This window comes from Leucopleurus acutus (assembly GCF_964270905.1).
Source record: "Leucopleurus acutus genome assembly, chromosome: 7".
Classification (NCBI taxonomy): Eukaryota; Metazoa; Chordata; class Mammalia; order Artiodactyla; family Delphinidae; genus Leucopleurus; species Leucopleurus acutus.
In genome coordinates this window covers 43,562,487-43,582,309 of record NC_139150.1, presented here as the reverse complement: position 1 = coordinate 43,582,309, position 19,823 = coordinate 43,562,487, and the positions used below count along the sequence as shown (strand labels likewise).

Sequence of the window (19,823 nt, the reverse complement as noted above, 5' to 3'; positions counted from 1 at the left end):
GCCTTGGCATCAATCATAATAGTGAGTATTTTCCTCCCGTCACAGCCTCTGGGCCACAGAACAGTAGTCCTTGTAGAGTCTGAAATTGAGCCCCGGAGGCGTATTCAGTGAAACTAAAGAGTGACTGAACTTAGACCATGCTTCCTGCTGCAGAAGGGCAATAGGTTGTGAACCCTGATTTATCGATCCAGCTATTTGTTTATGCAGGCACGCAGATGTGTGCACATACACAATGTGTACACGTGTGTGTGTGTACTTTTTTTTTTTACAATTTTTATTTATTTAATTTATTATTTTTGGCTGCATTGGATCTTCGTTTTTGCACGTGGGCTTTCTCTAGTTGTGGCGAGTGGGGGCTGCTCCTCATTGCAGTGCATGGGCTTCCCACTGCGGTGGCTTCTCTCGTTGCAGAACACGGGCTCTAGGCACGCAGGTTTCAGTAGTTGTGGCATGCGGGCTCAGTAGTTGTGGCTTGCGGGCTCTAGAGCTCAGGCTCAGTAGTTGTGGCTTGCGGGCTCTAGAGCTCAGGCTCAGTAGTTGTGGCACACAGGCTTAGTTGCTCCGTGGCATGTGGGATCTTCCCGGCCCAGGGCTCGAACCCGTGTCCCCTGCATTGGCAGGCGGATTCTTAACCACTGCACCACCAGGGAAGGCTGGTGTGTACTTTTTTAAGAAAGAATATTTCCAGTACTTAAAAAATGGTACAATAGGCAATAGGTAGAATTATTCTTATCTGTAGTAGTTTTATTTGGATTTAAACCAGAATTACTTTGGTGGAAATTGTTGAAGAAAAGAATTTACCTTTTTAACTTCTCCTTTCTTTTATTATAGTTGACAGTTATATCTGTCAGCTTTAACCTTAACAAAGGTTAACAAAGCTAACCAGTGCAGAGCCCTTCCTATCTCTCTTTTTTTTTTTTAAATTTATTTTTTTGGCTGCATTCAGTTTTTGTTGCTGTGTGTGGGCTTTCTCTAGTTGCAGTGAGCGGGGGCTACTCTTCATTGCGGTGCGTGGGCTTCTCATTGCGGTGGCTTCTCTTGTTGCAGAGCACGGGCTCTGGGCACAGGGGCTTCAGTAGTTGTGGCTCACGGGCTCTAGAGCTCAGGCTCAGTAGTTGTGGCGTGTGGGCTTAGTTGCTCTGCGGCATGTGGGATCTTCCCAGACCAGGGATTGAACCTGTGTCCCTTGCGTTGGCAGGCGGATTCTTAACCACTGCACCAACAGGGAAGTCCCTTTTTTACTTTTTAAAATTTAATTGTTAATTGAAGTATAGTTGACGTGGTGTGATATAAGTTACAGGTATACAATATAGTGATTCACAATTTTTAAAGATTATGCTCCATTTATAGTTATTATAAAATATTGACTATATTCCCTGTGTTGTACAATGTATCCTTGTAGCTTACTTTTTACATAATAGTTTGTACCTCTTAATCCCTACCCCTACAATGCCTCTCCCCTCATCCCTCTCCCCACTGGTAACCACTAGTTTGTTGTCTATATCTGTGAGTTTGTTTCTTTTTTGTTATATTCACTAGTTTGTTGTTTTTTTTGTTTATTTTTTAAATTACTTTTTATTGGAGTATAGTTGCTTTACAATGTTGTGTTAGTTTCTACTGTATAGCAAAGTGAATCAGCTATACGTATACATATATCCCCTCATTTTTGGATTTCCTTCCCATTTAGGTCACCATAGAGCATCGAGTAGAGTTCCCTGTGCTAATCAGTAGGTTCTCATTAGTTATTTATATTTTATACATAGTATCAATAGTGTATATATGTCAATTCCAATCTCCCAATTCCTCCCACCCCCTGTTGTATTTTTTAGATTCCACATGTGAGTGATATCATACAGTATTTGTCTTTCTTTGTCTGACTTATTTCACTTAGCATAATGCCCTCCAAGTCCATCCACGTTGTTGCTGATGGCAGGGTTTCATTCGTTTTTATGGCTGAGTAGTACACGCCCCCCAACCCCAACATCTTCATCCATTCATCTGTTGATGGACACTATCTCTTTGTCTAGGAGTCTTAGGTGTAATTAGAGGCTGAACAAGGAAATCCTGATTGTTCTTAGAGGTGTGTACGTATGTATGTGAATAGTCATGTAAATATGGTAAATCCTTTTCCTTCCAAATTCTGAATATGTTATGTCATATTAATTTATAATAAAATATATATTATTCCCCCTCCCTCCCTCTTCCTGCTTTGCCTTTCTATTATTAAAAAAGAAATTAAGGAGAAGATAGCCTGAGCCACATGTAGCTCATTTCTTTAAACATTTTGTTTCATTTGCTTCTTTATATGGTGATAGTTTTCTAAATTAAACTAGTAAGTGTGTGATTGAGATGAATATCATCATTTTGGACTTGGTTCATTTTAAAATACAGAGGCAAAAAAAAACGAAATCAAGTTAGTTGTAGTGAGGTGGATGGATCTAGAGTCTGTCATACAGAGTGAAGTAAGTCAGAATGAGAAAAACAAATACCGTATGCTAACGCATGTATATGGAATCTAAAAAAAAATGATTCTCATGAACCTAAGGGCAGGACAGGAATAAAGACGCAGACGTAGAGAATGGACTTGAAGACACGGGGTCGGGTGGGGGTAGGCTAAGCTGGGACGAAGTGAGAGAGTGGCGTGGACATATATAGACTCCCAAATGTAAAAGAGATAGCTAGTCGGAAGCAGCCTCATAGCACAGGGAGATCAGCTCGGTGCTTTGTGACCACCTAGAGGGGTGGGATAGGGAGGGTGGGAGGGAGGCGCAAGAGGGAGGGGATATGGGGATATATGTATATGTATAGCTGATTCACTTTGTTATACAGCAGAAAGTAACACAACATTGTAAAGCAATTACACTCCAATAAAGATGTAGAAATAAATAAATAAAATACAGAGGCACGTGCTAGTCATATCTAGTAGATTTGAATTTTGAAATGCCGCTATGGCACTTATTTTTTTACGTTGTAAGGTCTTCTGATGTTTCTTACTTATTCCAAGCTGAAATCTAGATCTGATGATCAATGGTTTTTGGACTTCTCTTACGTGCATCTCCTCATCTATTTATCACTGTGCAAACAAGCCTGCATTAGTTGTAGTCTTTACCTCTACTGTATGTTTTTGATCAGATCCTTACCATTGAGCTGTTGAATACAAAGAGCACTTGGTGGAAGAATAAAATGAGAAGGAGGCCTTTTGCTTGGAACAGCAATGTAATTCTAAACACCCCCTATGGCCAGTTATGTGATGCTGGTCAAAGTGCACAACCCCTGTGTTTCAACACCCATCTCTGCCATTGCTCTGTGCTCCTAATACAGTGTTGTTGAATCTCGTGGAAAACAGTGTTTAAGTTATTAATACTGATGCTCTTCCAAGCTAAGCCACGGATTACACTGTGATTGATTTTGTCATCATCTCATGATTCTGATTTCTTTCAAGTCAATGATAATTATTTCCTCAACCCCCTTCATTTGCTTTTTTTCAATGTAGTTATTACAGATTCACCCCAAGCTCTGCCAGTTGCTTACATTGGCTTTCAATATGCTGATTCCCATCAGTTATTCCATCCATTTCATCTTCTTGAAGACATCTCTTCCAGGGCCTTCTGAGCCACTTCCATCTTCTATATTTGTCTGTGGCCTATTACACACACAGCCTAGGGTGTTCCTTTACTGTCCTGCTGGTATTTCCTTTCCTTCCTTCTGGTATTGTGATACAGTTTCTGATTCTAATGTTTTCCTCTTTCTTGGTTTATACTTTAGTTTTGATGGAGCTCATCCTCCAGTAGCTTCCTGAAAAAGGATGCATAATGGTAAATATTTTGAAGGCTTGCCTTTTTTAATATGTAAAATGTTTTTATTTTACCCTTAATTTACTTAGTAGTTCATCTGGTTCTAAGAATTCTCATCTGGAATTCAGTTTCTTTTAGTACTTTGGAGGCATTACTCCATTATCATCTGGCTTCTTTGGTTGGTTTTTATGAAGTATGAAGACATTTTGCTTCTGAATCTTTTTCATGTGGATTATTACACCATCCGCCTCCCTCCCCCCCCCGAAACCTACATAACTCTTTTTACCTTTTTACCAGTGCTCTGACATTTCATGATTAGTACGTATGTCTTGGTGTGGGTTTGTTTTCACCCATCATGTTGGTATTCCAAGGGACTTTTCAATCTGGAAACCATCCCTTTGTTTTGAAATACAGTCTTGAATTATTTAATTGATTTAATTATTTACTTCCATTTTTTCTGTTTTCTCTTTTTGGAGGTACAATTCGGATGGTGGATCTCCTGGTCTGGTTCTCTAAAGTACTATATTTTTTTCTCTAATTTTCCATCAGGTAGTTTGCCTATTTGCTTAACCTCCTGAGAGTTTTTCTCAACTTTATTTTCCAATGCTTCTATTGAGTTTTTCAGTTTTTGCTGTCATGTTATTAAGTTTTAAGAGCTTTTTATTTGCCAGGTGTTCTGTTTATGTGGTTTCTTGTTTGTTCTAATCATTGTTGTGAGGCAGACCACCCCAAACATAGTAACATAAAACATTGCTGTTTTATTTTTTGCTCACACATTCTGTGGGTCAGGAATTCAGTTAAGACTTGACTGACTAGGGGCTGGAGTCATCTGTGGCTTCTTCACTCACGTGGCTGGCACCTGGGCTGGGATGAATTGAAGACTGGGTTCAGCTGGGACTGTTGACTTGGGTACCAATGTGTGGCCTCTCTGTGTGGCTTCTTGCAACATGAGAAGTGAACTTTCCCTCTGGCGGGGAGCTTCTGGAGAGCACATTTTCCAAGACAACCAGGTAGAAGCTACGTGGTTTTATATGACCTAATCTTGGTGGTCACGTAGTAGCATTTCTGCCAAACTCCACACTGGTCAGGGTAAACATAAGGTTGTCCAAATTCAAGGGGAAGGGAGTTTTGACCACTTCTTGATTGAAGGGTGGGAAGATCACATTTCAGAAGAGCATATGGTATGGTAGTATTTTTCTGCCTGTTTTTAGATAATACAGTCTGTCTTGCATATTGATTAATTATATACAATACCTTTTCTTACCTCTCTGAGGATATTATTAGTAGTTTTCTTTTCCCTGTGCAAGTCTGTCTCCTTGAACATTTGGGGGGCATTCCCAATGTAAGCAGCATGATTAAGTCTTTGTCACTTGTCCTGGTTGGATTCCGTAGACAATAAACTCCTGCATTGTCTTGGCTCCCAAAGTTCTGGGAGCTGACAGCTGGAAATAGGGAAGGAGATGAGATCTCGATATTTATTGTCCTTGGGTTCACTTAGTCTGACTGTCTCCTCTTTTAGGAAAGGCATCAGTATTTCAGTGAAGGACCTTTTCCAGGGCACTCACATGACAGTTGCCAAGTCCTGTAGTAGGTCCTGGGTGAGGAAGCCTTGGTATGTATCTGGGACTTTTATTTTTCTTGCTATCTCAGAATTCATGAGCTTTGGTTATTTAGAATGGTTCTTATTGTTCAGTCATTGGCCTCATTGACTATTCCCACTCCACATCCTTCAAGAAATCTATGTGATTTGTGAAATCTGAAGGTGAAGGAACACTGGGCCCAGCGGTATGAACCTCTGCCATATTTTTGTTATTTGTTTTTCATTTTTATTATTTATTTATTTTATACATTTATTTATTTTTGGCTGCATTGGGTCTTCATTGCTGGGCACGGGCTTTCTCTAGTTGTGGCGAGTGGGGACTACTCTTTGTTGTGGGGTGCTGGCTTCTCATTGCCGTGGCTTCTCTTGTTGTGGAGCACAAGCTCTAGGTGCGTGGGCTTCAGTAATTGTGACACACAGGCTCAGTAGTTGTGGTGCATGGGCTTAGTTGCTCTGCCGTATGTGGGATCTTTCCGGACCAGGGCTCGAACCCATATCCCCTGAATTGGCAGGCGGATTTTTAACCACTGCACCACCAGGGAACTCCCCTGTTATTTGTTCTTTAATATTTTCAATATTCTTTGTGTGTGCTTAAACTAAGTAATGTTTGATGACTGAAGTTCCATTGAAATAATATAGTATGCAGACATTTATGCCTCCCTTTAAACTCTTCCACATAGAAATCCCTTTCTTAATGAACTCTTATTTTCCCTTCACCTTCTCCTAACTCTTAGCCAAGTTTTGTTTAAGGGAATGTTCTATATCTTGAAGTTAGGCTAGTTAAATACTTTGAATGATACATCATTGGAAGAAATGTATCTTCTCTATTGTCCATGGTGATAAATACACAAAAACATTATTAATAAAATAGACTTGTTTTCTCACACGCTTACCTACTTTACAGACACTTATCCATCGTGTTAAAACCTGAGACTCATGATTTTACATTTTAAAAAGCATTTTTCAAAGCATGATGGATGTTTAGGATGTGGATGAGAATGGTAAAGACAAGGCTTTTTTGAGGTGAGATCTAAGTTTCTGGCCAGTTTCTTGAGGTGAGATCCAAGATTTTGGTCAGGAACTTGTATTTTCCGTATGAATTTTGGGGTGACTATGAACGCACATTCTTTAAAAAAATCTGTTTAGGATAGTTCTTCTACTTCTTGTTTAAAAAACTCCACATGGGCTTCCCTGGTGGTCCAGTGGTTAAGAATCCTCCTGCCAAAGCAGGGCACACAGGCTCGAGCCCTGGTTCGGGAAGATCCCACATGCTACGGTGCAACTAAGCCTGTGCTCCACAACTACTGAGCCCGCAGGCCACAGCTACTGAAGCCCACGTGCCTAGAGCCCATGCTCTGCAACAAGAGAAGCCACTTCAATGAGAAGCCCGTGCACCACAGCGAAGAATAGCCCCCGCTCGCCGCAACTAGAGAAAAGCCCATGTGCAGCAACAAAGACCCAACGCGGCCAAAAATAAAAATAAATAAAAGAAACAAAAAAAAATTCCACAGGTGCTAGTCTTTTGTTTTTTGGTTGAGTTGTAAGAGTTCTTTATATATTCTGGATATTTATCAAATAAATGATTTGAAAACATTTTCTTTGATCCTGTGGGTTGTGTTTTCCCTTTTTTTTTTGTTTGCGGTACGCGGGCCTCTCACTGCTGTGACCTCTCCCGTTGCGGAGCACAGGCTCCGGACGCGCAGGCTCAGCGGCCATGGCTCACGGGCCCAGCCGCTCCGCGGCATGTGGGATCTTCCCGGACCGGGGCACAAACCTGTGTCCCCTGCATCGGCAGGCGGACTCTCAACCACTGCACCACCAGGGAAGCCCTGTTTTCACTTTTTTGATGGTGTTCTTTGAACCACAAAAGTTTTAAATTTTGATGGTTTAGTTCATCAATTTTTTTTCTTTTATTGCTTGGGCTTTTGGTGTCATATCTAAGAATCCATTGCCAAATTCCAGGTCATGCAGATTTACCCCTGTTTTCTTTTTAGTTTTAGCTCTTGTATTTAGATATTTTATCCATTTTGGGGGCATATGCTATTTTGTATATGCTGTGAGATAGGGACACACCCTCATTCTTTTGGATGCGGATATCCAGTTGTACCAACACCATTTACTTAAAACACTGTTCTTTCCTCATTGAATTTTCTTGGTACCCATATCAAAAATCAGTTGACTGTAAATGTAAGAGTTTATTTCTTGGATTCTATTCCATTGTTCTGTATGTCTTCTTGTACCAGTACCATACCATTTCTCCTACCATAGCATTTATAGTAAATTTTGGAATTGGGAAATGTGAGTCTTCCAACTATGGTCTTTTTCAAGACTGTTTTGTCTATCCTGCGTCCCCTGAATTTCCACATGAATTTTAGGATCAGCTTGTCAATTTTTGCTAAAAAAGGCAACTGAAGTTTGATAGGAAAATTATTGGTTAATTATTGGGTGTATTGCCATGTTTACAATATTGAGTCTTAAGTTATGAATGTAGAATGTCTTTCCATTGTCTTAAATTTTTTCAACGAAATGTTTTCAACAGTTTTATACTTCTTCTGTTGAATTGTTTCTTTCAGCTATTTTATTCTTTTGGATGTTATTATACATTGAATTACTTTCTTTTTATTTTTGGATTCTTTATTGCTAATATATGGAAATACAACTGCATTTTTGTATAATGATCTTGAATCTTGCAAACTTGTTAAATTCATTCTAATTTTTGTGTGTGTTTTTCTTAGGGTTTTCTATAAACAAGATTATGTCACTTACAAATAGAGATAGTGTTAATTCTTTCATTTTAAACTTGATGGCTTTTATTTCCTTTTCTTCCCTAATTGCTTTTCCTATGTCCTCCAGTAAAATGTAATAAAAGTAACAAGAGTGGACATCCTTTTCTTGTTCCTGATCTTAGCGGGGGAGACTCTAGTCGTTTACCATTAAGATGTGCTGTTAGCTGTCCATTTTTCATAGATGGCTTATCAGGTTGAGGAAATTCCTTTTTATCCCTAGTTTATTTTACTGTTTCTATCATGAAATGGTGTTGATTCTGTCAAATGCTTTTTTCTGTGTCTATTCTGATTATGGAGTAATTGTCATTTATTCTATTAATAGGGTGTGTTACATTGACGTTTCCATGTTAAACCAATTTTACATTCCTGGATTAAAACCCATGTGGTCCTGGCATATAATCCTTTGTATGTTGCTGGATTTGGTTTGCTGGTATTGTGTTGAGAATTTTTGTGTCTCTAAGTGATTTTGATCTATAGTTTTCTTGTGATGTCATCATCTTCTTTTGTTATCAGGGTAATCGATTACTGGCATCATAGAGTGAGTTGGGAAATGTTCACTCCTATTCCATTTTTTAATAAAAGTTTTGGAAGGATTTTTATTTAATTCTTCTTTAAATGTTGTAAAATTCACCAGTGAAGTCATCTGGGCCTGGGCTTTTTTTTGTGGGAGGGTTTTTGGTAATTGTCATTACAGCTCTGTTCAGATTTTCTATTTCCTCTTGAATGACTTTCTGTAGTTTGTGTTTCTCTGTTTAAGAATTTGGCCATTTATCCAGATTATCTAATTTTATTGGATGATGACTTTTCATAGTATTCCCTTATAATCCTTTCTATTTATGTAAGGTTGGTATGTAAGGTTGATATTTTAAAAATTTAGGTGTTTATAGATATACATTCCTGTTGAACACTGCTTTTGCTGCATCCTGTAAGTTTTTTTGTTTTTGTTTTCATGTCATTTATATCAGTAGTTTCTGATTTGCCTAGTGATTTCTTCTTTGACCCGTTGGTTATTTAGGAGTGTATAGTTTAATTTTCACATATTTGTGAATTTCTCAAATTTTCTTCTGTTGTTGACTTCTAATTTCATTCTTTTGTAGTGAAGGACATATGTTCCATCATTTCAGTCTTTTTAAATTTAATAAGGTTTGTTTGATAGTCTAGCATATGGCCCATCTTGGAGAATGTTCCATGCGTCCTTGAGGAGGATGTGTGTTTTGCTGTTCGGTGAAGCTGTTCTATAGATGTCTGTTAGGTCTAGTTGGTCTATAATGTTGGTCAAGTCTTCTGTTTCCTTGTTGACCTTCTCCTTTTTATTCGTTTTATAATTATAAAATGTTCTTCTTTGTCTAATAATTTTTGTCTTTAAGTCTGTTTCATCCGATTAGTATGATTACTCTAGCTCTTTTTTTTTGTATTTATTTGTGTAGTATATCTGTTTACATTCTTTTACTTAAACCTAGTTGTTTCTCTCAATCTAAACCATGTCTCTTGTAAACATCATATAGTTGGATCATTTTTAGAAAAAATCTATTTTGCCAATCTCTGCCCTTTTGATTGGAGGTTTTAGTCCATTTATATTTATTATAATTACAGATAAGGTAGGATTTACATTTGCTATTTTGTTATTTGTGTGTCTTATGTCTTTTTTGTTCCTCTCTTTCTCAATTGCTGTATTCTTATGTATTAGATATTTTCCTGTGTACTATTTTAATTCCCTTGATGTTTCCTTTACTGTATGTTTTTGAGCTTTTTTAAAGTGATTGCCCTTGGAATTACAAAAAAATGAACCTTCTTAACTTAAAACATTCTACTTTAGATTAATACCAACTTAATTTCAATAGCATTCAAAAACTTTGATATAGCTCTGTTCCCCTTTCCTCCTTTATACTATTATTACTATATAAATCACATCTTTATACATTATAATCCTATCAATACAGTGTTATAATTACTACTTTATGTAGTTATCTTTTAAATCAGATGGGAAAACTGTTCATAGAAAATTACATTTCCTGTGTATATACTTTTATAGATGCTTTTTATTTCTTCATGTGGATTTGAGTTACTGTCTAGTATCCTTTCTTTTCATTCTGAAGGACTCTATTTAGTATTTCTTTTGGGCAGGTCTGCTAGTGATGAATTCTCTTAGTTTTCATTTATCCAGAAATGTCTTAATTTCTCATTGTTTTTGAAAAACTATTTTGCTGATTATAGAATTCTTGGTTGAATCTTTTTTATTTCTGTCCATTGAATATGTTATTCATTACCTTCTGGTCTCCATTGTTTCTGATTTGAAGCTTTCAATTTTGAGGACCCCTTGTATAATCACTTTTCTCTTGTTATTTTCAAGTTGTCTTTCAACAGTTTAAGAAGTATCTAGATGTGAATTTATTTGAGTTTATCATCCTTGGAAGTCACTGAGCTTCTTGAATGTACAGATTAATTTTTTTTTCAATTTTAATAGATTATTTTTTAGAGCAGTTTTAAGTTTACAGAAAAATTACACAGAGAGTACAGAGTTCTCATAAGCCTGCTCACGTTGTTTTCCCTATTAGTGTCTTGCACAAGTGTGGTACATTTGTTACAAGTGATGAAACAATATTGCTACATTATTAATTATAATTAAGAGGGGTCAGTCTTTGTGTTGTCCAATTCTTTGGGTTTGGACAAATGCATAGTATCCTTTAACCACTGTAACAGTATCCTATAGAATAGTTTCATCACCCTAAAAATGCCCTGTTCTGTACCTATTCATCTGTTCCTTCTTTCCTTCAAATCCCTAGTAAATGCTGAACTTTTATTGTCCTTATAGTTTTGCCTTTTCCAGACTATCATATCTTTGGACTCATACAGTAGCCTTTGGACTCATACAGTAGCCTTTTCACATTGGCTTATGTCACTTTGCAGTATGCGTTTAAGCTTCCTCCATGTCTTTTAATAGATTGGTAGCTGATTTTTTGAAAAATCACGGAATAATATTCCATTTTATAGATGTACCACAAATTGTTTATTCATTCACCTATTGAAAGACATCTTCATTGCTTCCAGTTTTTGGCAATTATGAATAAAGCTGCTGTAAACATTCATATGCTTGTTTTTGTGTGTACATACATGTTCAGTTTGGGTAAATAGCTAAGAGTGTGATTACTGGGTTGAATGATTAGCCTATATTTAGCTTTGTAAGAAACTGCCAAAGTGTCTGCCAAAGTCATTGTCCCATTTTGCATACTTGGAGCTCATTGAGTCTCTTGGATATTCAGATTAATTTTTTAAAGTCAAATTTGGGAAGTTTCAGCCATTATTCAGATTTTTTCTAGAGATATCACCTTCGTGACTTCAGAACATACTATAAAGCTACAGCATTCAAAACAGTGTGGTACAGGCACAAAAACAGACACATAGATCAATGGAACAGAATAGAGAGCCTGGAAATAAACCTACACACTTATGGTTAATTAGTCTGTGACAAAGGAGGCAAGAATTTACAGTGGAGAAAAGAGTCTCTTCAATAAGTGTTGTTGGGAAAACTGGATAGCTATATGTAGAAGAACAAGATTAGAAGAACATTTCTTCACACCATATAGAAAAACAAACTCAAAATAGATTAAAGACCTAAATATAAGACCTGAAACCATAAAACTCCTAGAAGAGAACATGGGCAGAATGCTCTTTGACATAAATTATAGCAACAGTTTTTGGGAACTGTCTCCTAAGGCAAAAGAAATAAAAGCAAAAATAAACAATGGGACCTAATTTTAAACTTAAAAGCTCTTTGCACAGCAGAGGAAACCACTGGACAAGACAAAAAGACAACCTACTGAATGGGAGAAAATATTTGCAGATGATATGACTAATAAGGGGTTATTATCTAAAATATGTAAACAGCTCATACAACTCAATAAATATAAAAACAACCCAATCAAAAAATGGGCACAAGACATGATTAGACATTTTTCCAAAGTAGATATACAGATGGCCAACAGCCATATGAAAAAAATGCTCGTCTCTAATCATCAGGGAAATGCAAATCAAAACCACAATGAGATATCACCTCACACCTGTCAGATGGCTGTCATCAAAAGTCTACAAATAACAAATGTTGATGAGGATGTGGAGAAAAGGGAACCCTAGTACACTATTGGTGGGAATGTAAATTGGTGCAGCCACTATGGAAAACAGTATGGAGCTTCCTCAAAAAACTAAAAATAGAACTACCATATGATTCAGCAGTTCTACTGCTGGATATAAGAAGAAAATGAAAACGCTAATTTGAAAAGATACATGTACCCCAGTGTTCATAGTAATGTTATTTACAATAGCCAAGATATGGACACAAACTAAATTGCCCGTCACTGGAATATTACTCAGCCGTAAAAAATGAAATCCTGCCATTTGCAACAGTGTGGATGGACCTAGAGAGTATTATGCTTAATGAAATAAGTCATACAGAGAAAGACAATACTCTTATTAGTTATATGTGGAATCTAAAAAATAAAACAAATAAATATATATAACAAGCCTCACAGATACAGAGAACAAACTAGTGATTACCAGTTGGGAGAGGGCAGGGGAGGAGGAGCAAAATAGGTGTATGGGATTAAGAGACACAAACTATTATATATAAAATAAGCAACAAAGATATATTGTACAGCACAGGGAAATAAAGCCATTATTTGGCAATTACTTTAAATGGAGTATAATATATAAAGTATTGAATCACTATGTTGTACACCTGAAACTAATATTGTAAGTCAACTGTACTTCAGTAAACAAAATAAAGTCAAATTTGGGAAGTTTTCAGCCATTATTCAATTTTTTTCTTCACCCCCTCCCCCATGCTTGTGACTGCAGCCCCCTCTTTCACCCTTCTCTCCCACCCTTTCCTCCACTTTCTTTCTGACACTCCTGTTACACATTTGTTGATGTGCTTAATGGTTTCTCACAGGTCTCTGAGCCTCTGTCATCTTTCTTAATTCTCTTTTCCTTTTGTACCTCAGACTGGATACTCTCTCTTGACCTTTCCTCAGTTCCATTGATTCCTTCTACTGTCAGTGCATACCTGCTGTTGAGCCCCTCAGTCAGTTTTTCAATTCAGTTATTGTACTTTCAATACAATCAATTCTGTTGGTTCTTTTTTATAATTTCTATTTCTTTATTGAAATTCTCAATTTGGTTAAATATCTTTCTCATGGTTTGATTTAGTTCTTTAGTTCTTTGAACATACTTATAATAACTGACTGAAAGTCTTTGTGTAGTTAAGTCCAGTGCTTGGGTTTCTTCCGGGACAGTTTTTATTGAAGCCCCTTTTTCTGTGTATGGGCCAGACTTGTGTTTCTCTACGTGCCCTGTAATTTTTTGTTGTTGTTGAAAGTGGACATTTTATAATGCATCAACTTTAGAAATCAGACCTCTGCTCCTGCCCAGCCCAGGGTTTATTGTTGTTATGGACCTTCTTGGGTTAATTTTGTAAATCTGTGTTCTTTATTGCATGAGGCAACTTAAGTCTCTGTTCAGTTAGCTTAGAAGCTGACTAATAATGATTAGTCAGAGATTTTCTTAAATGCCTTAAGCAGAGATTGCTTAAGGGTATAACTTTGTTTAGGGATCTGATGTGTTAATAGTTCAGATGTATAAGTATTTTAGCAGAATCTTCCAATGTTTGCTTTCCAGTAGAGGTTTGGAGTGGGGTGGTAGACAACATAGTTGGAGGAAGATGAGATAAGCAGCTAATTCAATTGCAGGATTGTCTTTAATGGGCCAGTGAGCATTGGGAATCCTCACAGCCGCATAGGATATGTTGGATTTTCCAATCATATAGGACCATTAAGCTGTTCCTTGGCACACATGTTGGGAAATGCTCCTAGAGTTTTCTCTGAAAAAGTTCAACCTAAATTGTGGGATGTCGTCAAACCTTTAGCAGTCCACAAACATAGCCTAAAAAAAAAAAAAAAAAAAAGACTGGAGAGAAGGTTTTAAAAGAGAAATCAACGAGCCATCATTTTGAAGAAAAAAATGGATGTGACCAGCCATCATTTTGAAGAAAAAAGTGAATATGTCGAATTAGTTTACCAGTATGCTTTCTGAGTGTGTGTGTATACTTACGTGGGCATATATATCCCTTCACAAATTTTTCTTTTTGTTTCACGTGTTTTGTTTAAAAAAGACTCATGGGACATAACAGCATTGCTGGATGCCTGGTACATTTAAGAAACCTGACTGCATAAGAAGCACTCTACATGGGCAGAGGATGTTACCTGGAATCAGAGCACTAAATGATCCCGACTTTTCTTGATTTAAATGGTAAAAAGTCTAACTACTTTTTGTAACATTACTCTGTACAAATGATGGTCAGTTATTTATTTTTATTTGTATTATTAATATTCACAATTTGTTTCCTAATTAAATATTTAAAAGTTCTAGTGCTAATTCTGGTGTTAAAAACTTTTCAGATCTCTATAAATCTGGTTTTGAGACAATTGATAGTTTTGCCTTTCTTTGTTAGAACCAATTGCCGAGTAATAAAATTGACTTTTGAAACCAAAACAATATCGGTATATTTGTAAACATTTTACATAATAAAAGTGGGTTTTTTTGAATATAGACAAAGGGTCTTTCATAAGTTACAATTTGCATACAAGTGTTGTTTTTCAGCTAGGCTGTTTCTCTATTTTGGATTATGTATGTCTTCTCTTCCTGTGGTGCCTGGTATGGAACTGAACAGAGTGAGGTCAACCCAAAACAGTTCCAAATCTGACCTGGTTTCACCTGAGCCTTTCTGTTCCCGTTTGAAAAGCCAGTTGACCCGCTTTTCCTTCAAAGATTCTTAGACGCCACAGCCATTTCTGAATGTCTCCTTAAGTGTACTCCCACTCCTAAGCTGGTAAAGAGCAGAGTGGATCTGATCTCTTCAAATACTTGGGGCTGCTGACACCAACTGATGGACATTAATGGATGTGTCAGGAGGAACCCAGATTAGGAATGATTTCAAGGCAAGGGGTGCTAATTAGCACTGGCACAGGATCAAAAACTCACCAACTATGGAGAATTCAATAACTATAGCCTAGGTCTTCAACTGTGTTTTGCACCTCAATATACCTGAGAGATAAAATGTTGATTGTAGGATATTCTAGCATATCCTTGTACTCAGCTTTTTAAAAAAGACAATCTGGCATTGATACCGGAGATGATGGGTATCCTATAACACTACTTCCTTTCCTCTGATTGACCCACTTTGTTTTTGTCTTAAACATCTGAACTCATAGCAGAGAGAACAGTTTTTGAACCTGAGAAGATGTCATGAAACACTGTATTTTTTAAATATATATATATATGTATGTATCCTTTCTATTTTTCTTTTAGTGCTGCCCTCCATTTCAAGATGCCTTTGCATTTCTGATAAATGCAAACTGACAAATCTCCAGGCCACCACAGAGGGGAAACCATTACTGCTTGAAGCCTGGAAGACTGTCCTTAATAAAGCCAAGTTCCCAATTGTTGTTGAAATGCTGAGGAAGTTGCGGAGGAGGAAACTTTTTTCTTATCCCACTAAATACTACTTCTTCCTTCTTGTTTTTTCCCTGGTCACCTTCTCTGTTTTAAGAATTCATCAAAAGCCTGAATTTGTAAATGTTGGACATTTGGAGCTGCTTGAAGAGAATCCTAGTAGTAATATTAATTGTACCAAAGTTCTACAGGGTGATGTAGATGAAATCCAGAAGGTAAAGCTTGAGATTCTAACAGTGAAATTTAGAAATCGCCCTCGATGGACAAACTATGACTACATAAACATGACCAGTGATTGTGCTTCTTTCATCAAGAAGCGCAAATATATTGTAGAACCCCTTAGTAAGGAAGAGGCAGAGTTTCCAATAGCATATTCTGTAGTGGTTCATCACAAAATTGAAATGCTTGACAGGCTCCTGAGGGCCATTTATATGCCTCAGAATTTCTATTGCATTCACGTGGATGCAAAATCAGAGGAATCCTTTTTGGCCGCGGTGATTGGCATTGCATCCTGTTTCAGTAATGTCTTTGTGGCCAGTCAGCTGGAGAGCGTTGTGTATGCATCTTGGAGCCGGGTTCAGGCTGACCTCAACTGCATGCAGGACCTCTACCGAATGAATGCAGACTGGAAGTACTTGATAAATCTCTGCGGTATGGATTTTCCTATTAAAACCAACCTGGAAATTGTCAGGAAGCTCAAGTCGTTAATGGGCGAGAATAACCTAGAAACGGAGAGAATGCCATCCAATAAAAAAGAAAGGTGGAAAAAGCATTATGCAGTCGTGAATGGAAAGTTGACAAACATGGGGACCGACAAAATACATCCTCCTCTTGAAACACCTCTGTTTTCAGGCAGTGCCTATTTTGTGGTCAGTAGGAGGTATGTGGAGTATGTGCTCGAGAATGAAAAAATACAAAAGTTTATGGAGTGGGCAAAAGACACATACAGCCCGGACGAGTATCTCTGGGCCACTATTCAGAGGATCCCCGAAGTCCCAGGGTCACTGTCCTTAAGCCATAAGTACGATATGTCCGACATGCAAGCAATTGCCAGGTTTGTCAAGTGGCAGTACTTTGAAGGTGACATTTCCAAGGGCGCCCCCTACCCGCCGTGCAGCGGCGTCCACGTGCGCTCCGTGTGCGTTTTCGGAGCGGGTGACTTGAACTGGATGCTGCGCGTGCACCACTTGTTCGCCAACAAGTTCGACACGGACATCGACCTCTTTGCCATCCAGTGTTTGGATGAGCATCTGAGGCATAAGGCCCTGGAGACATTAAAACACTGACCCTTGGAGGCAGTTTTAGAAATAATCAGGAGGCATGAGATGTACCCCATTTGATTCTTCCACCTATAACTCTTCAAGCCAGAGAAGCTCTATGGTTTCTGCAGAGCAGGTCGGTTAGAGAGGTTGTAGCCTTCGGGCTTGACTTAGAGTTAGTGAGAGTGTAGGGCAGGTTGCAGGGCGTTGTGCGGGGGAGTGGGCCGGGTGGCTGGGGAAGAGGTTGAACGGAAGTTATCCTGTTAAAAGAACTCAGGGACTGAACAAAACCCGAAGGTTTGACCTGTGCCAAAATTGCTTGGAGAGCTTTAAGTATGATGGTTTTTCCTGATTTGAATAGATTTATAGCAACAGCCAACAATCAGGATGTAATTCATCTTGTAGACCACATTTGTTGAAAGAGAAATTTGACTTTATTCTAAATGATCTCTGTAAATGATTGACTTTCTGCTGTAACATTGCATTGTGTTGTGTATCTCTATATGCCGTCTCAGGGAACTTGCAAAAACGGGCTTGACTGAATGTGAATATTTCCCATTTATGCTTTTAACAATGTACATATGTTTTTAACCCCCCCCCCGCCCCCGCCAAAAAAAAGACCTTATAGTTGATTCTATGAATCATCTTAGGTTATTTACAAAGTTATCTTTGATTATTATAGTGTCTACAGAGTAATACTCAATTTTTTTCAAATATGTCTTGCTTCTCCTCCTCCAGTCTCCCTAGACCCTGCTATCAAGCTGTACATAAACTTGTTTTCATAGTGCCCCATATTACAGCCTCAGTTCTCCTTTGTGATCCGATTGGCAGTCATTGGTGTGGAGAGCTAAGACAGAAAGGGTGAAGTGTAAGTATGGCAGAGGGGAGGAGGAGTCATATGTAGACAATCTCTGAGGCCTATGATGCAGCAGTCGGTACTATCCCCAGAAATTAAGCCTGTTGCTCTTTGGGTCTGCTTGTGTCCATCCTCCAGGCTCTTGCATCCGACTGTCACCTCTGTCGCCTTTTGAAAGGAACTGGCTTCCCGTCGTCTTGCTTCTTCATGTTACCTGCCCGTTCATTATTCGTTAGCTCTTGCACTTTAAGTTCCCTTCTCTCTCGGAACCTATGAGGAGGGGAAAGGTGTGCTGTTGTACCACCTGGCATGCTTGAAGGCCTGGGTATCCTAAAGGGAGCATTAGGTTTGGGGCGGATTGTCTCAGTATTGATATTATTCTCAGCATATGGTTTTTACTCTATTTTTCACTAAAGGACAGATTTGCGGTTGCTATTGTGCTGTCTCAAATCTCAAAGTAAATGAAGATTAAAAAAAAAACCAACTTGCTCTTTTGCTAAGCTGATACCATTCAGCCATCGATCTAATAGGAAATGAGAAGCTTTGTCATTTAGCTGAGACTTCAAACAAGAATCAAATCCATGTACTTTAAAACTTAGACAACTTAAATAGTATATGGGAAATACATAATATCAGACAGTTTTTAGGCGTTCAACTGATAAAACATTTTATTCCTCAGAGTTAGGAAACGTTTTTATTTTATAGAGTGGTTTGTTATACTGACTCTCCTGAATGAAAGTTTCACACTTTTGGAAACTTAATCATTTGTAAATGTGCATGTCAGTGGATTTGCATGATTTGACAGGGCAGCCAATGTTGAATCAAGAAAAACATACCCACTTTGAAAATTCAAGAGGTGATGTCGGTGAGGACATTAGATGCATGGTGTTCTGTCTTCTGTTGGCTTCTAAACCAATTTGTTCTTTGAATGCACGTCACATGTCCCTCCCATGCTCTCTTTTAGAAGAAAGATTTTACCTGTAAGTTGGGCTTTTTTTTTTTTTACTCTCAAACCAGTGATTTTCAGTGACATACTTTTGTCTATGTCTTGTGTTTCTTTAACTTCATTCATTGTATCTTGAATACTGTAGACATTTGTCATTTTTTTATTTTGAATATTTGCAAATTTACAGGAAAGTTAAAAGTAATAGTACAGTGAACATTATAGAACTTTCACCTGGAGTCACTGGTTGTTAGCATCATGCTCATTTGCTCAGTTTTATGGAGTTTTGAATTTGGCAAAATTGAAAATTAAAAAAAAATCACAAATATCGCAGCGCTCTTACTGTAGCGTGACTGAATCTTATTGCCGTTTAAATTGGCAGCTTTGAGGAGTTTTTTTTCTCCACCATATATGTAAAAATATGACTTTAGAATCCATTTCCACAAGTCCCACACTAAAACTGTGGACCCACCATCTTTTTTTTTTTTTTTTTTTTTTTTTTTGCGGTACGCGGGCCTCTCACTGTCGTGGCCTCTCCCGTTGCGGAGCACAGGCTCCGGACGCGCAGGCTCAGCGGCCATGGCTCACGGGCCCAGCCGCTCCGCGGCACGTGGGATCCTCCCGGACCGGGGCACGAACCCGTGTCCCCTGCATCGGCAGGCGGACTCTCAAGCACTGCGCCACCAGGGAAGCCCCCCACCATCTTTTATATAGCTGTGGTACGTCATCTCTCTAGAGTGGCTCTTGCTGAAATGTGTCTGACTATTACCCTATTGCTAATAGCTTTACAGGGATTATATAGCCATTAGGACTCAATTTTATACTATCCAACCTAACTTAAAACAAATGAAATTCATGGTAGTGGAACAAGGAATTGGAAGAATCAAGAAGATGGTTTCAAAAGGAAACCCTTACTACATTCAGGAGGAGCAAAAAATGTTGTAAGTTCTTTGGGAAAGATAAATTATTTAAATTGCTTCCTGTATGTCAGTTATTAAATACTAATTTCTTTTTACTGTCATTTAAGGTCTTTTATAGGGAATTATTAGAAATTATATTCCCAAACAAATCCTTAAATATAC

General features: G+C 38.0%; 1 protein-coding gene across 1 annotated transcript in view; it reads left to right on the top strand.

The window, feature by feature from the left end:
• The window catches only part of GCNT1 (glucosaminyl (N-acetyl) transferase 1), a gene marked incomplete at its 3' end in the record, with an annotated part of 55,882 nt that extends 38,913 nt beyond the window's left edge, over window positions 1-16,969 (top strand). The window contains 4 exon segments of the mRNA XM_082843251.1: window positions 14,344-14,480; window positions 15,540-15,606; window positions 15,609-15,675; window positions 15,678-16,969. Coding sequence (XP_082699377.1) covers window positions 15,580-15,606; window positions 15,609-15,675; window positions 15,678-16,969 — 1,386 coding nt within the window. The 5' untranslated portion in view covers window positions 14,344-14,480; window positions 15,540-15,579.
• Between the last annotated feature and the right edge of the window lie 2,854 nt (window positions 16,970-19,823).